General features: G+C 36.6%; 1 protein-coding gene across 2 annotated transcripts; it reads left to right on the top strand.

Annotated features, from left to right (window-relative positions):
* The first annotated feature begins 3,741 nt into the window (after positions 1-3,741).
* Positions 3,742-9,373, top strand: LOC131623231 (glycine-rich domain-containing protein 1). 2 transcript variants are annotated; one of them, XM_058894226.1, is made up of 9 exons: positions 3,742-3,898; positions 4,088-4,270; positions 4,352-4,469; positions 4,581-4,835; positions 5,453-5,908; positions 6,273-6,814; positions 7,002-7,176; positions 8,100-8,255; positions 8,395-9,373. In XM_058894226.1, the coding sequence occupies exons 2-9, from the start codon at positions 4,113-4,115 to the stop codon at positions 9,250-9,252; spliced, it is 2,718 nt and encodes a 905-aa protein (XP_058750209.1). In that variant the 5' UTR covers positions 3,742-3,898; positions 4,088-4,112; the 3' UTR covers positions 9,253-9,373. The 2 variants fall into 2 exon arrangements, with proteins under 2 accessions (XP_058750209.1, XP_058750210.1); XM_058894227.1 differs by having other exon boundaries at positions 3,751-3,898; positions 4,095-4,270.
* Positions 9,374-25,205: the final 15,832 nt, after the last annotated feature.

Here is a 25,205-nt window from a genome sequence, read left to right as displayed (position 1 = left end):
GAGTGATTTTGTAAAGAATAGACTAGGTATACTTTTCTTTAGGTTTGATGGCTTTTGATCGGGTTAACTTAGATCCCCTCTTTTTTGTGTGTGGTTGTATTATGTTCTTCTTTTTTAATATATGAGCAGTAATAAAAAAAGTATCGAAAGTAATTACTCCTCTACTTTGGAATAAGAACAAATTGAGAATTTCTCTCAACACTCATATAGAGTGAAAAACACTCCTGAAAATCCCAAAATACATTTTAAAAATGTATCAATTTTAAAGATTTCGGATATTCATCTCTGAAATCAATCATAATCAGATTTTTAATGATTTCGGATATGCATATTTGAATTCACCAAAAAACTATTTCGGAGATGCATATCCGAAATATGGTCTGATCTGAATGAGTCATTTTTTCCCAAAACAACAACATAGTAGAAATAAAATTAAAACCTCCTACTATTCAATAAAATATAACGGAAATAAAAAATACGCAAAGTAGATTAAAAAAATCGATACTATAATATGGAAGTAGTTGTTCGGAAAAGTGCTCAATGTAAAAATATTACAACATCGAATAAAAAGTCATGAATAAAACATAAATAGGCATCTACTACTGAGTATGCCTAATGCGAACTCCCTACGACCTTCTCTGCCTCCTATACCCCACCGCATTGGACGCCTCACCGACCATCCTCTACATTATGGAAACCGCCTCTAGACCGTCCTGCTCAATGGTCCCTCTCTTCAATGCCTCCTGCCCTATCGACTGTATCCGCGGACAAATTGGCAAGAGATTAGTGGCATGGTCATCATCGGTCTGCTGGTTCTCCAAGAGCTCCTCATGTGCTGGCCTAGGTGGATGCCTAGGAGCATCGGGTGTCATGATAGGATGTGAGACCTGATAGAACCATGTCACATATTCATCTACACAGTGCCAGCTCTGAGTGGCCCGCGATGGAAGTAAGAGATGATCAATCTCTGAAACACAAATACGATAATATGTTAAATAGAAATATGATATAATTAAATGTGACATAATTAAATAGAAATGTACCGTAAGGAGTGTGCAAGAGTCAGTCAACTATCTCGTTCTCTAGTTGGAGACTTCATTCAACTTCTGCTATAGGTATACTAGAATGACATCCCCCCAATTCCACCTGTGAACTGTAGTCAAATCAATTAAGTACCGGAGATAAGTCATGTCCACGTAGGTTGCACTTTTGTCCACAAAGAGTGCAGTTCCTACCAAAAACATGAACCAACACCGTAGAGCACAACCATGGTGATACTAAACAAAATCCCGTCACCCTCCTCCTCAGACTCCGCTGTCGCCACCAAGTGGTTCTTACAAAGCTCTTTCAAGCTGGAGAACCGGATATGCGCCTCATTCGTCGCTCTGCACTCATAGTCCGCCATATTTGGGTCCATACCCAGATAATACACTATCCACTCTATGGCCTCAACCCTCTGTATCCGAGAATGGTCCAATAACCTCCCTCTGATCGACAGGTGTGGAAGACAAGCCACGTCATGTAGGGTGATCGTCAACTCCCCACAAGAAGGTGGAAAGACGAAGTCTCCTTGTGCCACCTTTCAACAAATGCCCATGAATTCTATATACGGTCATGCATAACCTGTCTAGTCCGCCCCCAGATACAACGTCATTAAACCATTGAGCCTGTGGTTTAAACATACCAAATATTTTCGGCGCATGGTTCACAGATTTTATGGTCGCCCGTTCTTGTCACAACAAAAATAAAAAACAATGTTAGTTAAACCGTTTGAAGAAAGTGCAATAAAAACATAAATAAAAAATGATTAAATTAGAAAGTGTAATAAAAAACAACTCCGCCCTCTCAAACTTGTCTAGCGACATAGTTATGATAGTAAATCAACACATATATGTCTGAAGGCCTATCGCGGGTAGCCCTCCTCCTCCGCATCATCCTCGTCGTGCTTAGGGTGAACATCGGGTACCTCTTCCTCCTCCTCCTCCTCAAGTTCCACCTCCTCCTCCTCACGTACCTCCTCCTCACGAGAGGAAGATGCCCGAGACAACCGACTCCTCGATGCAGATGAAGATCCTGCAGGTGACCGATTCATTTGGACTGGTACTCGGACTCGGCCCTGTTCTCGAGTCACTGCTTGCTGTGCAGCTCTCTCGCGCCGAGCTGAGGCTGTCTGTGTCTCCCTACCCTGTCTAAGTCGAGCGGCCGGTGCCTGGTTGCCTGCTATTTCCCTGAAAAAATGTAACTGGTAAGACTTTGAAACAAATTTGAAAATAAAAAAAAAAAAGACAGTTCATACCATATTTCAGAAGTGATTTCGAAAATGCACTTCCGAAAACACATGCGAACAACCATTTTTGGCAGACCACTATTTCTTACCTTAACTCAATCAAAATCCATTTTTTACCAACTAAACACTATCATTGACCTACAATAACTACACCCTACAATATTTTTCTAATTTCTAACAACCCTAATAACATTTTCAAGTTAGAGTTCAAAGTTATGGAAACTTACAATTTGTTGAAGTTTTGAGTTGATGTTGAATGAGGCTTTGAATGCTAATCAATGCTTGAAAGGAGTTGAATGAGCAAGAATACTTTGAATACAAGTTGGCACATATGAGTTTGTGTGAAAAAAGTTTGTTTTGAAGAGAATGAAAGTGAAGGGGTGTCTGTTTCAGTTTTGTAAAAAACGTAACAGTTTTCGGAGATGAATATCTGAAGACACCATTTTTTAAAAAAAAATTATTTCGGATATGCATATTCAAAAATATTTTTTTTAAAAAAAAAAAGTGTCTTCGTATATGCATATCTGAAATTATTTTTTTTTTTAAAAAAAATGTGCCTTCAAAGATGCATATCCAAAAAATAGAGGTATTTTGCAGTTTTCACTACGGATCCCTACGAAGGTGTATGAGAGTAAAAAGAAATTCTCAAAGAAAATTTAGGTGTATTTTTTTGTATTGTTCATAATTTAAAATAGATTCTTTTATAATAGTAATTAAAATAAATTTGAAGTAATTTTAGATTTTTTTTTTTACAAAGGAAAAAATTATACAATTTAATAAAAAATATATGTAAAACAAGAGAGCACAAACTTGAACTTTCTTTGTAAGTTTGGACAAGAGAGAAATGAAGAAATTTGGAGCAAGAGAGTTAAAAGAAAAAATAGAAATGCTCTTTAGATTTTTTAAAATTGTGTTTTTATATAGAATAAATTACCGTTAGTATATTTTTAATTTTTTAATATTATAATGTAGATTTTATTTAAAAATTTTATTTAAGTCTTTTACAATTCTTCAAAAACTTCCTTTCATACAAATTTTGAAAATTTCAAAATAAATGCCTTTTATATTATGAAAAAATAAATTTTAAAACGTGTTTTTATAAAAATTGTAGAAATTGTAAATGTTACATTCTTAATATCAGTTTTGAAACAAACACATTCCCTACTAATGGTAATTAATTTATCTTATTTTTTCTTACAACGTAATTTATATTTTCTAATAATTATTAAATATTTTTCTTTATCTGACTCACATAAAACAAAAATTCTTATTTCTAGGTACATGCAGACATGCTTGTTTTGGATAAGAGTAAAGAGGAGTCAGTTGTACTTCTCTGAAGTGCATATTATAGTACTAGTCTCCATTGCAGTACAATCTCATTTTTTATATCCATAATAATAATAATTTAAACCATTTTTTTATTTAATTTTTTCCAATAAAATTATTTTTCACTCAATCAATTAATTAAGTTTCTTTTTAAAAAATAGTTACGTAAATTTCAAGCTTGTTGACTTGGCACTATTTAATAACGTAACGATATCATTTGCAAATTGCAATGCAATATCACTGAAAAAAAAACACAAGCTCTGTGGAATAAAAGTTCTTTTTGAGGTTCGTTCAGTTTCATCATTTTTTCCCTCGCAAATTCGCAGTTATTTATTTTCTTGTAGTAATTGATCTTTGAAGTTGTTACGATTTGGATATGATTTGATGATCTTGTAGGCTTTTGAATCTGAATTTTGATGAATTTTCAATTTTAATTATGAAATTGAGACTTATATGTAAGAGTGGTTTTTGAAGATTTCAGTTATAATTTGAGTGAGAGATGGAACCACAACATGTGGCTGAATGGAATGAAGCGCAAAAGATTGCTATAAGTGTTGACCTTGTTCATGTTGCAAAAAATCAGCTTGAATTTCTTGCAGCTGTTGATCGAAATCGTCATCTCTATGATGGTCCTGCTCTTGATAGAGCTATCTATAGGTATATATTTACTCTACTGTAGTTATGTATTTAGACCTTGATTGGATAAACAGCTGAATTGAATGCTTATCATATGATTAGGTACAATGCTTGTTGGCTTCCCTTGCTTGCCAAACATTCCGAATCTCGGATTTTTGAAGGTCCTTTGGTAGTTCCTCTCGACTGCGAATGGATCTGGCACTGTCACAGGCTCAACCCGGTACGCTTTGGTCCAGGGAATAATAGTCATTGTTTCTTACTTACTCATTTCTGTTTGTTTGATGACGGGTTGAATTGCTAGTAATTTTATTTGTTTCTGTTATTTATGCAGGTAAGGTACAAACTTGACTGTGAAGAGCTTTATGGACGTGTACTTGATAACTTCGATGTTGTCTCTACTGTTCAAGGAGTTTCTGGAAGTCAAACTGAAGAAATCTGGAACAAATTGTATCCCGATGAGCCCTACAATTCTGATTTGATTAATCTTATTCCGGAGGATATCTCTAAAAGGATCGATAGTCTTCCAAAATACACTAAATATGATCTGATTTCAGCTGTTAAGAGGCAGATCCCGTTCTTTTATCAGGTAATAGTGAGAGTAGTGTTTATCCAGTTGTCCATTTCACATAGCAAAACTATTGAATTTTTTTTATATAATCAATGCCTGATATTCTAACATAATTAGTGATGTCATCAAAGTTTTCCAGGCCTGTGATCTCTACTTTCCATAGCTTTGATTTAGATGTTTCTTGGTTTGAATTTTGAATTCAATGTGACTCATCGTTGCTTCTATCAATTTGTGATTAGATCAGTGTTGTCAAATAGAAGCTATAGCGGCGCTATAATGTCTTGCAAAGTGTTCCCACAAATTACATTGCGGCTATAACGGTGCTATAGCATTGTAGCATAGTGGAATTTTCTCAAATTGCTATTTTTTGCGGCCCACAACTGACAACACCGAATTAGATATATCTTTGTTTAACTTGTTTTGAGAACAGTTTGAAGTATTGAGAACATCCTTAATTTTATTTTGTATGACAGAATCTCCAAATAACTTTAGTTTATTACATTTTGATGTCTGGGTGCACTCTTCAGTTGTTAGTCTGTTGGATTTTACTAGTGGGCTTTTTTGTGTTCACAGCTAGGATAGTACATAATTCTGTATATTCTAAATGGATTTTATATTGCTCGTCTTTCTGATAGGTATCGAGACCTTACATAAAAAGTGTCCAATTTATCAAGGAAGCTGAGGCCAGATACAAAGGCTTTCTATATCTTATCAAGAGAAACAAGGAGAAGGGTATAAACCGCTTTTGTGTTCCAACATACGATATCGACCTGATGTGGCACTCTCACCAGTTACATTCAGTTTATTATAGTAAAGACCTCATTGAGGCACTTGGAAAAGTATTGGAACATGATGATACTGACTCAGACAGAACTAAAGGAAAGAAACTGGATGTTGGATTTTCTGGTACAACCAAACAGTGGGAAGACACATTTGGTACAAGATATTGGAAGGCTGGAGCAATGTATAAGGGTAATGCACCATCTCCTATCACAACTAGCCCCTTTTCATCTACCAAGATCTGTAAAAAGGTTGTTTCTTCCAATGAGAAGCCACGTGAAAATTTCCTACCTGACAGGAATGTTGTGGAGGTACTTTAGTATTTCTTTGCTATATGTTACATGTTTTAGCCACATGTTTTAAGCTTACAGATTCCTAGAATAATTCAGTGACTTGAAATACCTTTCATTATAACATGAATATAAGCTGTTTGAATATTGGATTGTTGGAAGGTTTGTTTACGAAGAATCTAACCAAGGTTAGGATTTCACTTACAACAAGCTAGACATGTTCAACATTTGTGGACTTGCTTAGGGGACTAGTAGTTTAGTGGACCTGTCTATGTGATGCTACAAAAATTGATCCTTCTATATGCTGAATAACTTTAATTAAAACAGCTTCTGTTTATGTACAAGAATATAACTATAAGTAATTTCCTTTGGAATCCTTTTCTAGGTTTTCTTGGAGTTTGTTGATGTTAAAAACAAACCAGATGGACTGGAAGGAAGTCTCTTTGTTTTATTTTCCAAATCACAGCCTGATGCTTTCTTTGATGCTAAAAGGAGACTAAGTATTTTGTCAGAATCTAGAGAGAAAAATGTTGCATCTTTCCAATGTGAACCTACTGGAGAGCTTCTTTTTGAACTCATGTCCCATTCTTCTTCTTCAAAGTTATCATTAAGAAGATCACCAAAGACACTGGGTTCTGCTGCATTCTCTATGCAAGACTATCTTGATCCAGTTTCAAAGCTCTCCGTTGAGAAATGGTTGGAGTTGGTGCCAAGCTCTGGTACTAAGAGCACAAAGCCAATCCTGTTACGAGTAGCCATCTCATTTACTGCACCAGTTCCTGCCCCATATACGCTCCAATTGACTCAATCTCGTCCAGTATCCAAAAATACATGTTTCTTTAACCTTCCTGTTAAGCCTCAACATGCCAAGAGCTGGACTCATGTTACAGATGAAAATGGCACCAGAATCATCAGCCTGCAAATGAGGTATATCATTTTCTTAAAGCATGCCTTTCTATATGGTTGCCTTGTACTTTAGTCCGAGATTACAAATTTGCACAGTGATTATGATTGTCATCATGCTTGAATTTCTCAGAGTTTACATCTATTTGCAAAAATACTAACACTTGTCAGAAACTCGTGATTGATTTTCATATATTTGATTACATTCCAGGGACATAGAAAACCTTGGAAAGGAGGTTGTTGGCCTCGTGGAGTCAGGTGAAACCCACTCTCTTGCTAAGTATATGGAAAATGGGTGGAGTTTTATGGACAACCGTTGGTTGTTACACCTTCCATCCAAAAGCAAGAATGATGGCCATATCTTTGAGCTTACAGGCACCAAGACAGTAAGCATTTAATATCCTGTTCTAAAATCATTTTGTCCTGCCATGATATTTCTTGGATCTTGATTCTTGTTCATTCAATGTATTCACAGATCAAATGACTGGTACATCATAGATTCGTAGTCAATAATGTAGTTTTGAAAGTGATGTTAGGATTAAAAGAAGAGCTCGGCAGAGAGGCCTTCACTTAAATGCATATATCTTTAGAACTTATTTGTTGACATCATTATCATTATCTTACAATGCACAAGTTTTATACGTCAGTTAGATACAGAACGGAATACAATTAATACAAATATCTAGTGTGTATATATTTGGACATGAATCTCATCTTGAATCCTGGTTCACTATGATAAACTCCGATACATCAATGATGAATCCCAATTCATTTTAATAAACCACTACTTAAAACTTAGTATAGCCAACCACTTTTTCTTATCAATATTGAATAGCCGTTCACTTTTTTGTTTTATGATTCACGACTTGAAATATAAACAAAAATGGCATTTGAAAATTTGATGTATCTAGTCTTAATTTTAATCAGATGCATCAAATTTTGATAATATCATTTATTCTTTTATTTTATTATGGCGAGATTATCAAATTTGTGCTGATGAAAGCTACATAGTGCATATTTTAGATCACTGAGATTGGTAATGATTCAATATACACTATTACACATTAGTTTTCTTATTGTCTTGCTTTGCATGTATTTCCATTGCTTCGTAGGCAATTCTCTTAAAGTTTCAAGTTATTCTGTTTTCAAAAGGTACTATAAATGAGCAATTCATGTAGTGTGTCTATATGATCCAAGCATGGAACTCATCATCTGCCTTGAACATAAAATTGTTAAAGATTAACATGAGAAGAATTGAGCTGGTATCGATTTTCAAACATTAATTAAATTCATTGGTTTTTTTACACAGATGAAATTTTTTTCCGGAAGAAAGGGAGAATATGAACTGAGATATCATTTGAAACAAAGAAATGAAATGGACTTTTTGACAGCAGTTGAATTCTCCATAGAAGATCCTTATGGAAAAGCTGTAGCATTGCTGGACTTGAAATCTAAACTTGTTTTGGTACCTTACTTTCTTGCTAGTTACAAATTACAACTGCTATATTAAACAGTTTCTTTTTATGGCATGCATTTATCGTAATATTAACTTGAGTATTTTTTTCTCCCGTATTTCTATTTTTCTTCTTTCTAAAATTTAATAGGCAAAGGAGAAGTGGATGGTGTTGCCCGGAATCATATTGACTTTTATTGCTTCTGATACTATGAAAGAGGATGGATATGAAGGCATCATTTCCAAAAGTAAAGATTTGAATGTGAATGACTCAGATGAGGAAATTAAAAGAAATGACTTGGATGGAGTGCAGTTAAGCAGTGAAGTGTGCAGGGGAGATGTAGGGAAGACAAGAAAGGTTGTACTCTCAAGTGGAGGGTGTGGTAGTGGCTGTGGCAGTGGATGTGGGAATGCAGTGAATAGTGGTGGCTGCGGTGGTGGTTGCGGCAACGGCTATGGAAGCATGATCAAGAGTGGTGGCTGCGGTGGTGGTTGCGGTAGTGGCTGTGGAGGAGGATGTGGAAATATGATCGAGAGTGGTGGCTGTGGCAGTGGTTGTGGTGGAGGCTGTGGAAATATGATCAAGAGTGGTGGCTGTGGCAGTGGTTGTGGTGGAGGCTGTGGAGGAGGGTGTGGAAATATGATCAAGAGTGGTGGCTGTGGCAGTGGTTGTGGTGGTGGTTGCGGAAGCGGCTGTGGAGGAGGGTGTGGAAATATGATCAAGAGTGGTGGCTGTGGCAGTGGCTGTGGTGGAGGATGTGGAGGAGGGTGTGGAAATATATTGGAGAGTGGTGGCTGTGGTGGAGGTTGTGGAGGAGGGTGTGGAAATATGGTAGGGAGTGGAGGGTGTGAAATTGACAGCACTAAGAAGAGTAGTGGATGTGGTGGAGGGTGTGGTGGAGGATGTGGCGGCTGTGGTGCTGATCTTTTGGACAGTAAGTGTGACTTCAATGAGCATTTGAACGCGGAAGGACACCACATGAATGAAGAAGCAGTTGCTGCTGCATGAAGCATGTTTGATTGTTATGTACATAAGTACTGTGCAAAACCTATGTCTGTGATGTTTGTGTCAAGAATAAACATGAGAGTTGGTTGAATTATATAATAAAATTATGACTTATATTTAATTACTTCTATGAGTGTAACCTTACACTTTTGCATGTTTCAATTAGGGTGGATAAATTTTATCCGCCCCGATTCAAACCGATCGACCCATTAGTTATTTTGTACAATTCGACGAAAATCGAAATTGGATCATTAAAATGAAACCGCAGTTTACGTCGGATTCAAGTTTTAGACCCGATACCGACCTAAACCGATCAATTGTCCACCGCTAGTTTCAATATGCGAGTCAAGTATGTTAGCTTAAAATTTATGACATTTACAATTTAAATATTAGATTTAGTCATTGAGAGTAGGGACATTGTAATGTTCTTCCACTCAAACCTTTTTCAATTGTGAATTTCGCATTCCACCCCTATACTTTCTCGAGTCCTCTGGGGGCAATTTCTTTTATACTCCATAATTCGGAGATTTATATTTGAATGCACCACATTTTATTTTTTTAGAGGTACTTTCGAAGATGTATTTTTGATTTTTTTTCTCAAAAGTAAGGGTGTTTCGGATATGCATCTCCGAACAAACTTATTTTTTTAATTTTGAATATGAATGAGTGTGATTGCACCGACAGTTTTGAATGACCCATAATAAATTCTCAGCACTATAAATAATTGTTGAGAAAAATATCATATTTTCAAAATGTCTCTTTATAATTTTTTATGGACGTAGTAGTGTACGTCATTGGAAAGAAAGATCCCGTGAAGTTTTCCATTTCGGATGAATGTTGGAACTTTGAGGCATTGACATACTGGTTGAATAAAAAATTGCCTGAAACTAATAATAGAGTGGTGAGTAAAATCTTATACCATGATGACTGAAGCATGGATGTTAATGGAAGGGTAAGTTGATCCCATGAAATTTCTCATTCCGAATGAATGCTGGAACTTTAAGGCATTAACATACTGGTTGAGTGAAAAATTGACTGAAACTAATAACAGAGTGATGAGTAAGATCTCATACCATGATGACTGGAGCATGGATGTTAATGGAAGGGTAAGTTACAACGTTTGAGTTGAAGTGCGTTGTCGATATGAAGGTCATGTGGAAATCATACCGCCGTAAGGTAACAGTCGAGTTTGAAGTGAAACTCACAAAATCTGTCGACGATGTCATGAAGATGATTGAACGTTCAGAATCATCGGCTAGAGTCTAAATTTTAAAGTTTTAATGTTCTATTTTTTGGCTTTCGCACTCTGGTTCTTAGGGGAAAGGGGTCCTAATAATTCAGAGCTTGTGCCGAGAGGGATTACGTCCTTAGCAGGAGGTCCTTTACCACTGGAGCCTAATGTTTTATGTCGTAATGTTTTAAGAGATGTTTGTTGCAATTATTCCAAAAATATTATGCTAGTATATTGATGATAACAAGTCTTAGTCAAAATAATATAAAAGTTATTATTTTTAGAAAATTTAAATTTTTTACTTAGTTTTTTTTCAAAAGTATATTTTGACTACTACAATAAATAATACAATTGATACATTTTGATTTTAATTTTTTTCATAAATATTAGGTTATTTCGGAATTATATTTCTGAAAAATTTCAAGACTAAATATTATGATATTCCAAAAATTCATCTCCGAAAACACTTTGATTATGAGGTGCATTCGAGATGTATTTCCGAAGAGTATTTTGGAGTTTTCAGAAGTGATTTTCACACCATAAGATATAATGAGAAATTCCCTTTTCAATTTCATCTTCCTTCGAACGAATGTTAGTTAAAACATCTTCAGTTGAAATAACAATTCATTCAATTTTAACTCTTCAACTCTATAGAATTTATAGTGTTACAATTTTATCTCACGAACATTTATTTAATTCTATCCTACAAATGTATGTAAACATTATCAAATGCATAAATTTTTAATCAAAAAATTAAGAAAATGGGTCCTTATCGAAGGAAATGTAACGCCTCTTGGCACACTAAAAAAACAAAAAACTTAACCCATAATGCCATTTCACACACTACAAAATCTAAAAATCTTTACTTTTTAATAACAAATGGGTGACCAACTTAAAATAGTCTTCTTTGTAGGTGCTCCTATGGGGTGTTTATTTCCAATGATAATGGAAGGAAAGATTTCGCAAGGATGGAAAACTCTTTTTTTTTTTTAAATTTGTTTCTCAAGTAGATAGGGGGATGTTGGAAGAGTTTTTTTAGAGTTGAAAATCAAGGAGGCGGTTTGGGGTTGAGAAGGTTTGGGGAGTATAGGGCCGGATGGTTATAATTTTTTTACAAGAAAATGTTAGCATTTCATGAAAGAGGATTTCACTTGGTTTTTTAATGATTTCCATGGTTATGGTATTCTCTAGAAAGTCATTACCTCTTCTTTTATTACTTTGATTCCTAAGAAGTTTTTTCCTTGACATTTTGACGATTATAGACCTATTTGTTTGGTGGGATATCTTTATAAAGCTCTCTCAAAGCTTTTGGCAGCCAGGTTAAAAAGGGTACTGAATTCAATTATGTCAAATTCTCAAAGTACCTTCGTTCCCGGTAAGCATCTTCTCGATGGAGTTTTAGTTGTGAATGAAGTCCTAAACTATGTAACTAAGGAGAAGAGGGGTTGCTTACTTTTCAAAGTAGATTTTGAAAAGGCGTATGATAAAGTGGGTTGGGATTTTCTTAGGTTTATGTTGAGGAGGTTGGATTTTGGGGATTTATGGGTGAAATGGATGGAGGCAATGGTTTGCTCGAGTTGGATGTCGGTTCTTGTTAATGGTACCCCTAATAAATACTTTGTGGTTAGAAGAGGGTTGAGGCAAGGCGATCCACTTTTCCTATTTTTATTTGTGATTATAACATAAGGTTTGTATGGTTTGGTTAGGAAGGCAGTTGAAATTGAGGAATACTCAGCTTTTAATGTAGAAGGCAATTGTGCGGTGGATATTTTGCAATTTATGGATGATACACTCCTGATAGGGAATGGTAATTAGAAGCATTTCTGGGCTCTTAAGGAGGTGTTGAGAGGTTTCCAAGTTATTTCAGGCCAAGGAGTTAATTTCCATAAAAGTAGGACTATCAGTATAAATTTGAGTGATCATTTTATTATGGCAGCTGCTAACTTTTTATCTTGCAGAATTGAAGGCAAGTATTTTTCTTTCCTTGGTATCCCAATAGGATCTAATCCTAGAAGGATTTCATGATGGAATCTGTTGATTATGAAAATCAAGGATCGTCTTGCCTCTTGAAAAGGAAAATTCCTTTCTTTGGGAGGAAGAATAACTTTGATTCGATTAGTCCTTTCAAGCTTGTCTCTATTTTAATTATCGTTCTCTAAAGTGCCTCTAAAGGTCTATAAAGAGATTGATCAAATTTAGAACAATTTGTTGTGAGTTTCTTTGCTTATCGTATGAGAAAGGGGGGTTGGGATTCAAGAGTTTCAAAGAGTTCTACTCCGCTTTATTGTTCAAGTGGAATTGGAAGATTATGCAGGGTTCAAAGTCTCTTTGGTCGAAAATTCTGTCGGCAAAAAATGGGAACCCGAAGCACCAGATTTTAACTTGAGGCAATTCGGTGGTGTGTAAATTGAAGTCAGCTTGGTGTGCTGATTTGCTGTCCTTTGAATCAAAATTATCTTCTTCTTTTTTGTCCCAGAAATGTGTGTTTACGTTGGGCAATGCTACAAATATTCCGTTCTGGAGCACGTGTTATAATTCGAAAGGAAAATTGTTGAAGCTTTTTCCATAATTGTTTAAGGGGAGTTTGGACAAGGCATGTAGTGTGGCTAGCATGGGAGCTTGGTCTGTTAGCGGTTAGGAATGGGGAATTTTGGGGTCAATATTTCGAATCATGCGTTGTTGTTTTTTGTGCAGGAGTTGTGTTTGTTTATGGCTCATATCTGTCCCATCCGTAATGTTGGGGACTCAGTAGTGTGGAAACAGGAAGTTGATGCATGGTACATGACAAAGAGCGAATATAATCTGTTATATTCTCTGCATAATTGTTCATATTTGAACGAAGGAACTCGTTTGTGCATAGGATCAATATGGAAATATTTTTCCCCTTTTAGAATCAAAGCCTTCGGGTGTAGATGTTTGCTCAATAGATTGCCATCTAGGGACTTGTTGAATCGTAGAAGAGTTACTTCTTCTCCTAATGACATTCTGTTATACCCCAAAATTTGCCCGCATCTTTTTTCAAGAAAACTCCAATCTAAAAATTAGGAGTTTCATATAATCAGGGATTTTTATTTCATAAATATCCTGACATATGAAATACTTAGTTTTTAGAATTTTTCTTATACGGTATTTTGGCTCGCTGTTGGATTTACTCTTACACAAACGCCAAGTACTGTTTATTACTTCACACACGCTATTTATTTGGTATTTATTTACAGATAAATAGTACTGACGCAGTTGGTACAGAACTAAATCTTTTGCAGGCGCAGAGTCCGAGGATTCAGACTGTACTGGTAACAAGTAAATTATTACTAATTTTTTTTTCCCACTAACTTTTGTACTATATTCCATTATTTTCAAAATCTCTTCAAATCTCTTTTTTCAAAAATCAAATCCTAACTTTATTCTATACATCTCTCTTTTTCCCAACACTATCATACACTTTCTTTCAAATCTTACTTCCACTCAAATTTTCCTTTTGTACGGAATCACTTCATTCCCCCAACGTCTCTATCCTTCTTTTCATTCTATAAATACCTCTCATTTTTTTCATAAAATCTCACATCAAATTCTAACTCATCTCTCAAATTTCTACTTCATATTCATTTTCTCTCCTTCCCCCGGCAAAAATGGCGAAGCGGATAGAAACGTGTTTTCTTATGGTCATCACCGTTGTGGTGGTAATCATGTCTTTCTTCTGTCTACATAGCCCTAAAAAATGTGGACCTGGGATGCTTACACTCCCAATCATCTACATGTTATTGTTTGTAGCATGGGTTATTAATCGTCATTCTTAAAGTTTGCCGTATCTCTTATTCTCATAAATGTACCGTTTAGTCGTCGTACTGTTCATTATAGTATGTAATATTTGTACTGTCAGTATTAAATGTTGTACTATTTGTCATACTGTTGCTTAATTATCCAAATAATATTTTGTGTGTTTTCTGCCAGTTAAATATTTATTTTTCTATGCATTAAATGACTTTCAGGGTTATTATCGGTAATTTGGCTCGCATACAGTATATATTATTTATTTATTATGTCTGTGTTTTTCTAACAAGTCATGTAAATAAATTTTCAACATTAACAAAAACAAAAAAAAACAACAACAAAAAGAAAATCAACTGTGACTGTTGAATTTTCACTCTAACTGCTACATTAATGCCTGAACAGTCAATTGACAGTCAAACTGCTGACAGTACAATTCTCCGTGTCTTGTACCATCAATCAAATCAAACTTTTGCATTTCAAAATTCCAAGATTTTTGTTCTAGAAGTCTTCTGAATATCACATGATTAGCAGAGACTCAGCACTGCACAAAAATCAGGTACGCTTAACTGTCTCCTACACAAACAGTCCCTAATTAGGGTTTATTGTTTTTTCAGGAGAAACAAGTTTTTGAGACCTCAAATGGATTTCATGGACCTCCATATATCTCAAAGTACCATCATACAAATTTTCAAACTTGAATTCACTCAGACGCACCGTCAGCTGCTCAAACGGTCAACAGACGACCCGTTTGACCAAAAAAGTCAACAGACAGTCAAAAATGAAATTTTTTGTCAACATCCATGTTTTGTCAAAGGATTCATCATTTGATCATTGGATGATCATAATTCATCAAGGAAAGATAAAAAATCAACAAAACCCTAAGATTCAAAATTAGGGTTTTCTCCTAAAAAGTCAACTGAACTTTGACTGGTCATAACTCTCTCATACTTCATCCAAAAAATTCAAACCAAAGCTAATTTTGAAGGAAATTCAATTATCTTTCAAATGCAATTGGTCCCATGGTCATTAGGTTCACCATTTGAAAAATATGAACCAAGACATTACAGGTCATTTTCAAAGTCAACAAAAAGACACACAAGGAGCATAAAAAATCATTTTGACATGAGACCAAAGACATTGGTTAGAGGACTCTTTGAGGTTTCCAAAAAGTGCAAGATCTCCTTCATATGACAAAAATTGAGGGATTTACACCTTGTTGAAGTTGGCTAAATTTTGGAAAAATGCATAAAACCAACATTGATCAAAAATGTATTTTTTCCAAACGGGGCCAAGTTTTCATAGTTCAAACATGTTTACCATGATATAATGGGCCTCCCACGACCAAGACAAAGCCCACATCATTTTTATTCCATTTTTGGTTTAATTTTATCCCATTTAAGATTAAATTGAAAAAGGAAAATGGAAGGATAATGCATGGCAAATCTTAAGCATGACTCACCAAAGAATCTTTAATTTTCAGCAGAAGATTGAAGTACAAGGCAAGAGAAGTGAAGAAGAGCAAGACTTGGTCAAATATTCAAAGATTTTTAATATTTAAAAATCAAAGTTTCAACAAAGCAATGAATGCTTTTTGGCTTAGTTTCTAAGCACCTCTTGGCTTATAAATGAAGCTGCATACTCCATCAAAGAGACACACACGAAATTATAGCCAAGGGCATAGCATAGAAACCTCAAAATTCTCACAAAATATTAAACACTTTGTAATTTTCGTTTTGCTACTTCTAGCTTACTTCAATAAAAAATAATCATTCAAATCATCCTTTGGGGTCACATAGAGTAAGATTAATGCACTAAACAAGTCCCATAATGCTTTAAATACGTGTATCATCATCTTCATGTTCATAACTTCATAACTTCATAACTTTCGTTTTCCAAATTTTCACGTGTAATAACTTAATCTAATCTTTGATTTGAGTTTCTGACATCATTTAGAGTGGATCCAATGTAGCTCATGCAAGGAATCACTCCTCTAACACCTTCCACCATTGTTGGTTGTCTAAACTTGAGAAGCTTCGAATTGCATCTTCCAGGAACTTTTAGCAAAAACTAATGCCACTAATGAACTCAGAGGGTCTTAATTAGGCTATCTGGGTTGTTTGCAACCATTTATTTTCGTGTTTATGCAGGTTTAATGAAGGAGGAAATCTGGAACCAAAACCGTTGCCAAAGCCCTTGAAAAACCGTTGCCATAGCTGTGAAGAAGATGATGAACAGTGACCGAGACTTGTTGACCTCCACGCGTGCCTTAGTTTATTTTCTATTTCTATTTTAATTTCTTTGCAAAATTAATTAAAAATAGTTTTAAAAATCCAAAAAATACATAAAAATATTTTTAAGTTGCTAAAATAATATTTTATTTTTTTTCATAATTTAAATATTTTGTATAATTAATTAGATAATATGCATATATTTATCTTTTAATTATTTTCAACCAATCAAAAATCATAAAAAAAATTGTTCTTTATATTAAATATAGTTTATATATTATAGGCTAATTTTGTACATATTTAGAATAATTTTCTCTTTAAGTTTTAATTATTTGTATAATTATTTGTATAATTATGTGATTATTTAACTTAATCAATTTCAAATCAATTTCAAAAATTCCAAAAAAATTAGTTTTGTTTTAAAATTAATTGAAAAGCATTTTGAACATATTTTGAACTTAATTTTTAAGTTTAAATTTTTTTCCATATTTGTCCTCATTTTAATTTAATTAATCATGCATTAATTATAATTAAAATAAATCATCAAAAAATCCAAAAACATTTCTTTATTTTCTTGCAATTCAAATTCCTAGATAAATGTATAGGTTGTCAAATTCATGTAAATAGCGTAGTTTACATTTCCTGCACAATCGATGTAATAGCGTAGATTTACTTTCCGCATTTTACATTTCCGCATTTTAAATTCCAGCACATATAAACTGCGTGTATGCTAAAGATAAAATTGAACCGTTAGATCACTAACTTCAAAGATAAAATATATGAATCAAAACACAATCACATTTGCACCTCTTAGGGTAATCCCTTTCTCATTCTTTTCAAAAAATCAAATTCTACTGTTTCGAGTACAAAATCGAACTTTTGCTTATATCCGGTGAAAGGATAGATTTTTAAAGGAAATAGGATAAAGACCTTATAACTCAGGGTAGACCTCCTAATTTGCTTGCTCAAATAAAAACAAACAAATCTCTCATATATCATTGTTTTTCAAAATAAAACTTTCAAAAAGAAAATACTTTGTATATATCCAAACAAGGATCATTACGAAGTTAACGTTCTTTTTTCAAAAACATCTTTTGAAAGATAAAAACACTTTGTATACATCCGCACAAGGATCATTACAAAGTCAATTTACAAAGGTATTTGAAACCACATACGAGCATTTCAAGGCAATAGAAAAGTGATTGAAAACAAGTGAGCTAAGAAAATTAAAGAGCCCATGGATAACCATGGATACAAAGGGTGCTAACACCTTCCCTTTGTATAACCTACCCCCTTACCCAGAATTTCTTAAAGGTCTTTTTTCTGTTTCTTTTATAAACCTTTCCTTAATTGGATAAAATAAAAGGTCGGTGGCGACTCTCTAATTTTCAAATACAAAAGCAGAAACAAAAAAGAGTCAGTTCGCGTATCTCTCCGTGAGAGGTACGGTAAAAAACCGAGGGCGACAGAACTGGCGACTCTGCTGGGGACATACTTTCTAAAAACAAAATGTTTTCAAAAGGGGTTACCTTTAGAGATTGGATCACTTTGATGTTTTCAATTGTTTGACTTGATTGCTCTATTTTTCAAAGGTTTGTTTAGGGTATTTTGCTTGTGTGAAAGATTCTAACCCGAATCTCGAGATACCTTAAGTATGTGATAATAGACCAAGGAAAGTGTACGGCATGTACCGATACAGTTGATCTGGTAGTCACCGTTAGTGCGATACTTTGGTTTATACTGATGTCCCTTGAAAACGATCAAGGAGTATATTAGGCTTCCGAAATGTCATTAAACACTAATTTGTCTTAGAACCTTTTAGTTGAACTTGACTTGTGGCCTATTAAGTGGCTAGCTTTGAAATTGATCGAAGTTAGTTATCCTCGAGGAATATTTTGATCGGTCGTCCGAGCGCCGTATTGAGATGTTACCTCCAAGGATCGTAGAACCCGAATACTATTCTAGGACAGGTTTTAACCAACTCAACTTCAGTGGGGAGGGTATCACCTATCAGCTTCATGCAAGCCTTTAAACCTAAGGCTATTGTTTGATTTGTTTGTGTTTGCCACATGTTTGACATCATAACATCATAAGCATCATAAGCATATCATTTTTCTCACTAATCATTTCAAAGATCAAAGAGTTTACCTTTGTTTTGTTATTGCAGGTAATGGCTCCCGCCACCAGAGATTACATCCGAATCAACATCTCGACGGTGCCATCTGAACTGAAAAACTTAGTATCAGAATTCCCCAGGAATGTTCAATTCACTGAAAAGCACGGTCACCTACTCCATTTGGTTACCTCAAAATTTGAAGAAGACATGATACGGGTCCTGTTCCAGTTCTTTGATCCCGAACATCATTGCTTTACCTTTCCAGATTACCAGTTAGTACCCACTTTGGAAGAGTTTTCTGAACTAATTGGATTACCTGTTCGAGATCAATTACCTTTCACTGGTTTAGAAAGGATTCCAAAACCTGAAATCATTGCTGCTGCCTTACATTTGCGAAAGTCAGAAATCGAGTCCAATTGGGAAACACAGGGTGGAGTTAAGGGTTTGCTTGCTAAGTTCTTAATGGAAAAGGCTCGATTACTACTAGAAAACAAAAGTTATCCAGCTTTTGAGGAGGTTGTGGCTCTTTTGATATACGGTTTGGTTTTATTCCCTAATCCCGACCAGTTCATAAGTGTACACATCATCAACCTTTTCCTAACCCGTAACCCGGTACCAACATTGCTGGGAGACATTCTACATTCTCTACACACTCGTACCATGAAGAAACGAGGAACTCTTATGTGCTGTATACCACTACTGGCTAGGTGGTTTACATTTCATCTTCCCCGATCAGTGTTGAGAAATGAACAAAGAATGCAATGGTCTCGCAGGATTATGTCTTTGTCTCATTCAGATATCCGGTGGAACAACTTCTTTCAAAGAGACATTACTATCATTGATCATTGTGGAGAGTACCCTAATGTGCCACTACTTGGCATCAAAGGGGGCATCACTTACGATCCCTCTTTAGCTTTACGCCAATTCGGATATGCACGGAGAAACGGTCCTCATGACATGATTATCCGTGGCATTGTGTTTGATTACGAGGATGATTCCCATAGACACCGACGAAGGTTCATACATGCATGGGGCAGTGTCTATAGAATAGAAAGCAAAACTTTGGGGCAATGGAATTCTATTCCTATGGAACCTTACCTCAGATGGGTGCGGGCTCATGCTCAGAAACTCATCATGCCATATCCCGCTATTCTACCTGTGACTATTGAGCCAGAAGTTGAAGGAGACGAACCTCAAGTTATTCTACATCCGGATATGCCAACTGACCTGGAAGAGTTGCAGAAATCTTGGGAAAGAGACACCTTCAAAGCACACTGTCAAGACTATGAGAGAAGATTATTGGAGCTCACCGGACAACTCCAAGAAGAGCAGCAGATCAACACATTCCTGGGTGCAAAGAGAAAGCGTCCATGGGAGACCTGAGGGATCATTCATTTTCTTTATTTCTGTTTTGTAAGCCTGAATGAGGCAAAGAAAAAAAAAAGAGAAAAAAAGAAAAAAGAAAGAAATAAATTGTTTAACTAATGTTTGTTTCTCCTTTGTTTTAACAAATCTAAACTCTAAGATCCTTGAAAACATTGCATATACATTTCATTCATAAACATTGCATATACATTTCATTCATTCATACACATTGCATAACAGGTTCACATGACGGATTTCTTATCTTCTCGCTGTTCATTTCAGTTAGAAGAGATGGAATCTGAAACAAGCATCAAGAATCTCGAAGCACAAAACGCCCAAGTTCAAGTGGCAATTCTGGAGCTGGAAAAGGGGCAACAAGAACTGAAAGCCCTGATGATCAAAAAGAAAAAGAAGCCCAAAGGATCTGTAGGCTTGAGCCAACTGAAAAGAAAGATCAAAATCCCAGCCAAAAAGTTCAAAAATCCATCGATCCCTGAAATAGTCGGTGATGGTGAACAAGGAGACAATCACAGCAACCAGGGTTCTGCCAAACCCTCTCTCTCTTCTAATGAAGAAGATGATCATTCTGGAGACGAACCGGATGATGACAAGTACCAGCAGTTGGAAGAACGTATGAAAGCTATGGAGATACAAAAAATACCTGGCTTAAATTTCAATGATCTGGGACTCGTCTCAGATGTTGTTATCCCTCCAAAATTCAAAGTTCCTGTCTTTGCAAAATATGATGGAGTTTCTTGCCCAAAACTACATCTGAGGTCTTATATAAGGAAGATACAACCTCATACAACAGATAACAAATTGTGGATTCACTTCTTCCAAGAAAGTCTGTCGGGTACACAACTCGAGTGGTACTACCAGCTGGAAAGTACAAAAGTTCATACCTGGGAAGATTTAGCTGCTGCTTTTTACAAACAGTATCAATACAATGCTGATCTTGCACCAACCCGTACTCAACTAAGGGGCATGTCCATGGCACCAAAAGAAAGTTTCAAAGGATATGCACAAAAGTGGAGAGATATGGCTGGAAGGGTTCAACCACCCTTATCTGATCGCGAGCTGGTCGACATGTTCCTGGGCACTTTAACTTGCCCTTTCTATAGTCATTTGCTGGGAAGCTCATCATCAGGTTTCACTGACCTGATATTGACTGGAGAACGTGTCGAAAGCGGCATTCAAAATGGGAAAATTCAAATAGGCTCTTCCTCTGGTACTACAAAAAGGCCCATTAGTGGGAGAAATGAGGTCAATACAATGCAAATTCAGAAAAGTCGCAAAAGTGAGCAGCACCAATCTGTAGGGGCAGTTCTGATCTCCGCATCTGCGCCTCAAAAAGATCAACCGCCAAAATATACGCGTCGACCAGATGCACCAAGAAGAAATTTCACCAGAATCAACATGCCAATATCTCAGGCATTGCAGCATTTGCTAAAAGCAGATCTGATCACATTATAAGACCCTCCAAAGAACGTCAACACTTCCTCTCCGAGTTATCGCCCCGATGCAACATGTGCGTATCACTCAAACTGTCCAGGACATGACGCAGATCACTGTTGGGCCCTGAAAAATAAAATACAAGACATGATAGATGCTGGGGAAATTGAGTTCGATCCTCCAGAAACTCCAAATGTCATCACGGCACCTATGCCGAAGCATGATAAAACTGTTAATGCTATCCTGGAGACTGTTTACATCTATGATGTGAACGAACTGTCAACTCTGTTCCTCGAAGTCAAAGGAAAGCTAATCCAAGCTGGTTACTTTCCAGGTTGTGACCCTGATTGCTTTTATTGCTCATACCTGCCCAATGGTTGTGAAAATCTGAGAATGGGAATTAAAAAGTGGATGGATCGCCGTATCATTATGTTTGAGAGGCTCCCTTCTATGGACGTGTTATGCGAAGTCTTTGCAAACGGGATGAAAATAGAGGATGTCTCAGTGATCTCTAGCTTACCATTCAAAATCTCTGCCAAGGCTCCGTTCAAAATTTCTGCTACACTCAAAGTGGCATCAGTAATCATTGCTAGTCCAACTCCATTTCCATACTCCTCAGACAAAGATGTCCCGTGGGGTTACGACACTAATGTTTATGTCCATGGAGTTAAACAGGATACCTCGACTGAAGAGGCCACGAAGTTAACTGCTCCAACTGTGGATAATATTGTGGGTACCAGCAAGATCACGAGAAGTGTAAGGGTCTTTTCACCAGAAATTTCTCCAAATGTTGTTGCTGGTCCAGTCCAGATCCCAGTTCCTAATCAAGATAACAACGCTCGAGGCAAAGAGCCACAAGTTGAACCAATTCAAATACCGGTGGAGATCATTGCTGAGGATCCATCAAAGCAAGAAATGGAGGAAATATTGAAAATCATCTGCAAGAGTGATTACAATATTGTCGAGCAACTGGGACACACTGCTTCAAAAATCTCAATGCTGTCTCTGCTAAAGTATTCAGAAGCTCATGCTAAAGCTTTGATGAAGTTCCTGAAAGCTGCGCATGTGCCTCAAGAGATTTCAGTCGATCAATTTGAAAATTGTGTTGCCAATCTAACCGTGAATAACAGCCTCGGTTTCTCTGATGTTGATCTAACCCCTGCTGGAAAAAATCACAACAAAGCCCTACATATCTCCATTGAATGTAATGGCACCACTCTATCTCATGTGCTGGTAGATAACGGTTCTTCTTTGAACGTGTTACCAAAAACAGTACTAGAAAAGCTTGACTTCGAAGGTTATCTTACAACCAAGCGATGTTGTGGTAAGAGCCTTCGATGGGTCAACAAGAACAGTGTACGGAAAGGTGAATCTCCCAATTAGAGTGGGCACTCAGATCTTTGATTCTACCTTTTACGTAATGGAAATTCACCCAGCATATTCCTGTTTACTTGGACGCCCTTGGATACATGGGGCAAACGCTGTAACTTCTACCCTGCATCAGAAGTTGAAGTATCCAGTAAAAGGAAAGATTGTCACAGTTTATGGCGAAGAGGAATATGTGGTTAGTCACCTGAGCAATTCCAAATATGTTGAGTTGGATGACGAATTCATCGAAACTCCCTGCCAATCTTTTGAGGTGGTCTCTCCAGATGTCTCTACCACCAAGCATATTTTTGCTACTCCAACTACAACTATGGCTTCTCTCAAAGATGCCAAAGCTGTGATCGAAAAAGGTGATTGCACAGTATGGGGACAGCTTCTCGATATACCTTACAAGTCCAACAAGCTAGGCCTGGGTTATGATAGTGGAAATCAAAAGAAAGATCAAAGTCCTCGCCCTGGAGGATTAATGGCACATTTCATCAGCCAAGGAGTAAACGCTATTGAAGACGATGGAGTATTCTTGAACCATATCGTTCAGCCATATCCAGATGAAATTCCACCCATTCCCATGGGAATGTGGGATACTTTGGGAGATCCAAGCGGCGGATATAATTATCAATATACCGCACCTCAGAGTTCTTTTATTGCTATGGAAGATATTACCCCAACTGGATGGGGTGATCAATTTGAGAATGACAAAAGTCTCACAAGTCCCAGCACTCAGCAATATCAAAATCCACCTAAAGAAGTATGGGATACGCTAGGAGAGCCAAGTGGCAAATATGACTTTATGGTGAAATATTCCGCTCCTCCGAGCTCACAAATCGCCATGGAAGACATTGTCCCAACTGGATGGGATGAACATTACGACGACAATTTTACTCTTGAAGAAGCCAGGGAAACACCAAATAACGAGGGTTACTTTCTGTCAGAATACACCCCTCACCAGGATACACAAGTCTCTATCCAAACATCATCCCGACTGGATGGGACGGCCTTATCGAGCATCTCGCTCAGCCAACAGAGATATCTCAGCCTGGGCTCTCGTATCCAGCAGAGTATATCACTTATCCCGAAAGATCACCGGCTCATTTCCCCACTAATGAAATCAATGCTGTGGAAGATGAAGAAGACAACTGCAACTGGAACAGCTGGATACTCCCTGCTCACAACAATGGATTGAACAACTGGAAAGCTGAGGATGTGATCTCCTTTGATCAGGAGTAAATGCAATTTCCTGTTTTCTTTGTGTATATTGTGCAAAGATAAAAATGGTTCCTGTACTATCGAACCATGAGCTTGAAAGCCGTGTGCCTTGCCCGAAGCACACTGGTCCTTTTATAAGGGCTTGTCATATCATGATCATGTTCATTCAATAAAATCATGGGACGTTTGCATATTCAAATTTTGTGATCCTTTTTCTTTCTTTCTTTGCTTTCAAATAGCTATGTTTTCTCACACACACCCACATAAATAAAATGCAGATTCACATTCACTTTGGATCCAGTCGATAACGATTCTGCTATTGCCCGTCATGACTTTGAAAATCCGATCTACCAAACTGAGGACGAAAGTGAGGAAGATTGTGAAGTACCAAGAGAACTTGCAAGGCTGCTAGAACAAGAAGAGAAGGCTATACAGCCTCATGAGGAACCAATTGAGGTTATCAACTTAGGCAGCAACGAAGAAAAGAAAGAAGTCAAAATAGGGGCTGATTTAGAACACAGTGTCAAGCAAAGACTAATTCAAATGCTGCAAGACTACGTCGAGATATTCGCCTGGTCCTATGAAGATATGCCAGGCCTTGACATGGACATTGTGGTTCATCGCCTGCCAATCAAAGAAGGTAGCACTCCAGTCAAGCAGAAACTACGGAGGTGTAGGCCTGATATGTCAAAAAAGATCAAAGACGAGGTTGAAAAGCAATTCAATGCCGGATTCCTGAAAGTTGTAAGTTATCCTCCTTGGATAGCTAACATCGTGCCTGTACCTAAAAAAGACGGGAAAGTCAGAATGTGCGTAGACTGTAGAGATCTGAACCGGGCAAGCCCCAAAGATGATTTCCCTTTACCACACATCGATGTACTGGTTGACAATACCGCACAATGCAAGGTATTCTCCTTTATGGATGGATTCTCAGGGTACAATCAAATCAAGATGGCACCCGAAGACATGGAAAAAACAACCTTCACAACACCCTGGGGAACCTTTTGTTACAAAGTAATGCCCTTTGGTTTAAAGAACACAGGAGCAACCTATCAACGTGCAATGGTAGCTCTATTTCATGATATGATTCATCAGGAGATAGAGGTGTATGTCGATGATATGATTGCAAAGTCCAACACCGAAGAAGAACATCTGGGTCATCTACACAAGCTGTTTGACAGACTCAAGAAATACAGGTTGC

This window comes from Vicia villosa, unplaced genomic scaffold (genome assembly GCF_029867415.1).
Source record: "Vicia villosa cultivar HV-30 ecotype Madison, WI unplaced genomic scaffold, Vvil1.0 ctg.000059F_1_1_1, whole genome shotgun sequence".
NCBI classification, from domain to species: Eukaryota; Viridiplantae; Streptophyta; class Magnoliopsida; order Fabales; family Fabaceae; genus Vicia; species Vicia villosa.
This window is presented reverse-complemented; position numbering and strand designations above follow the sequence as displayed.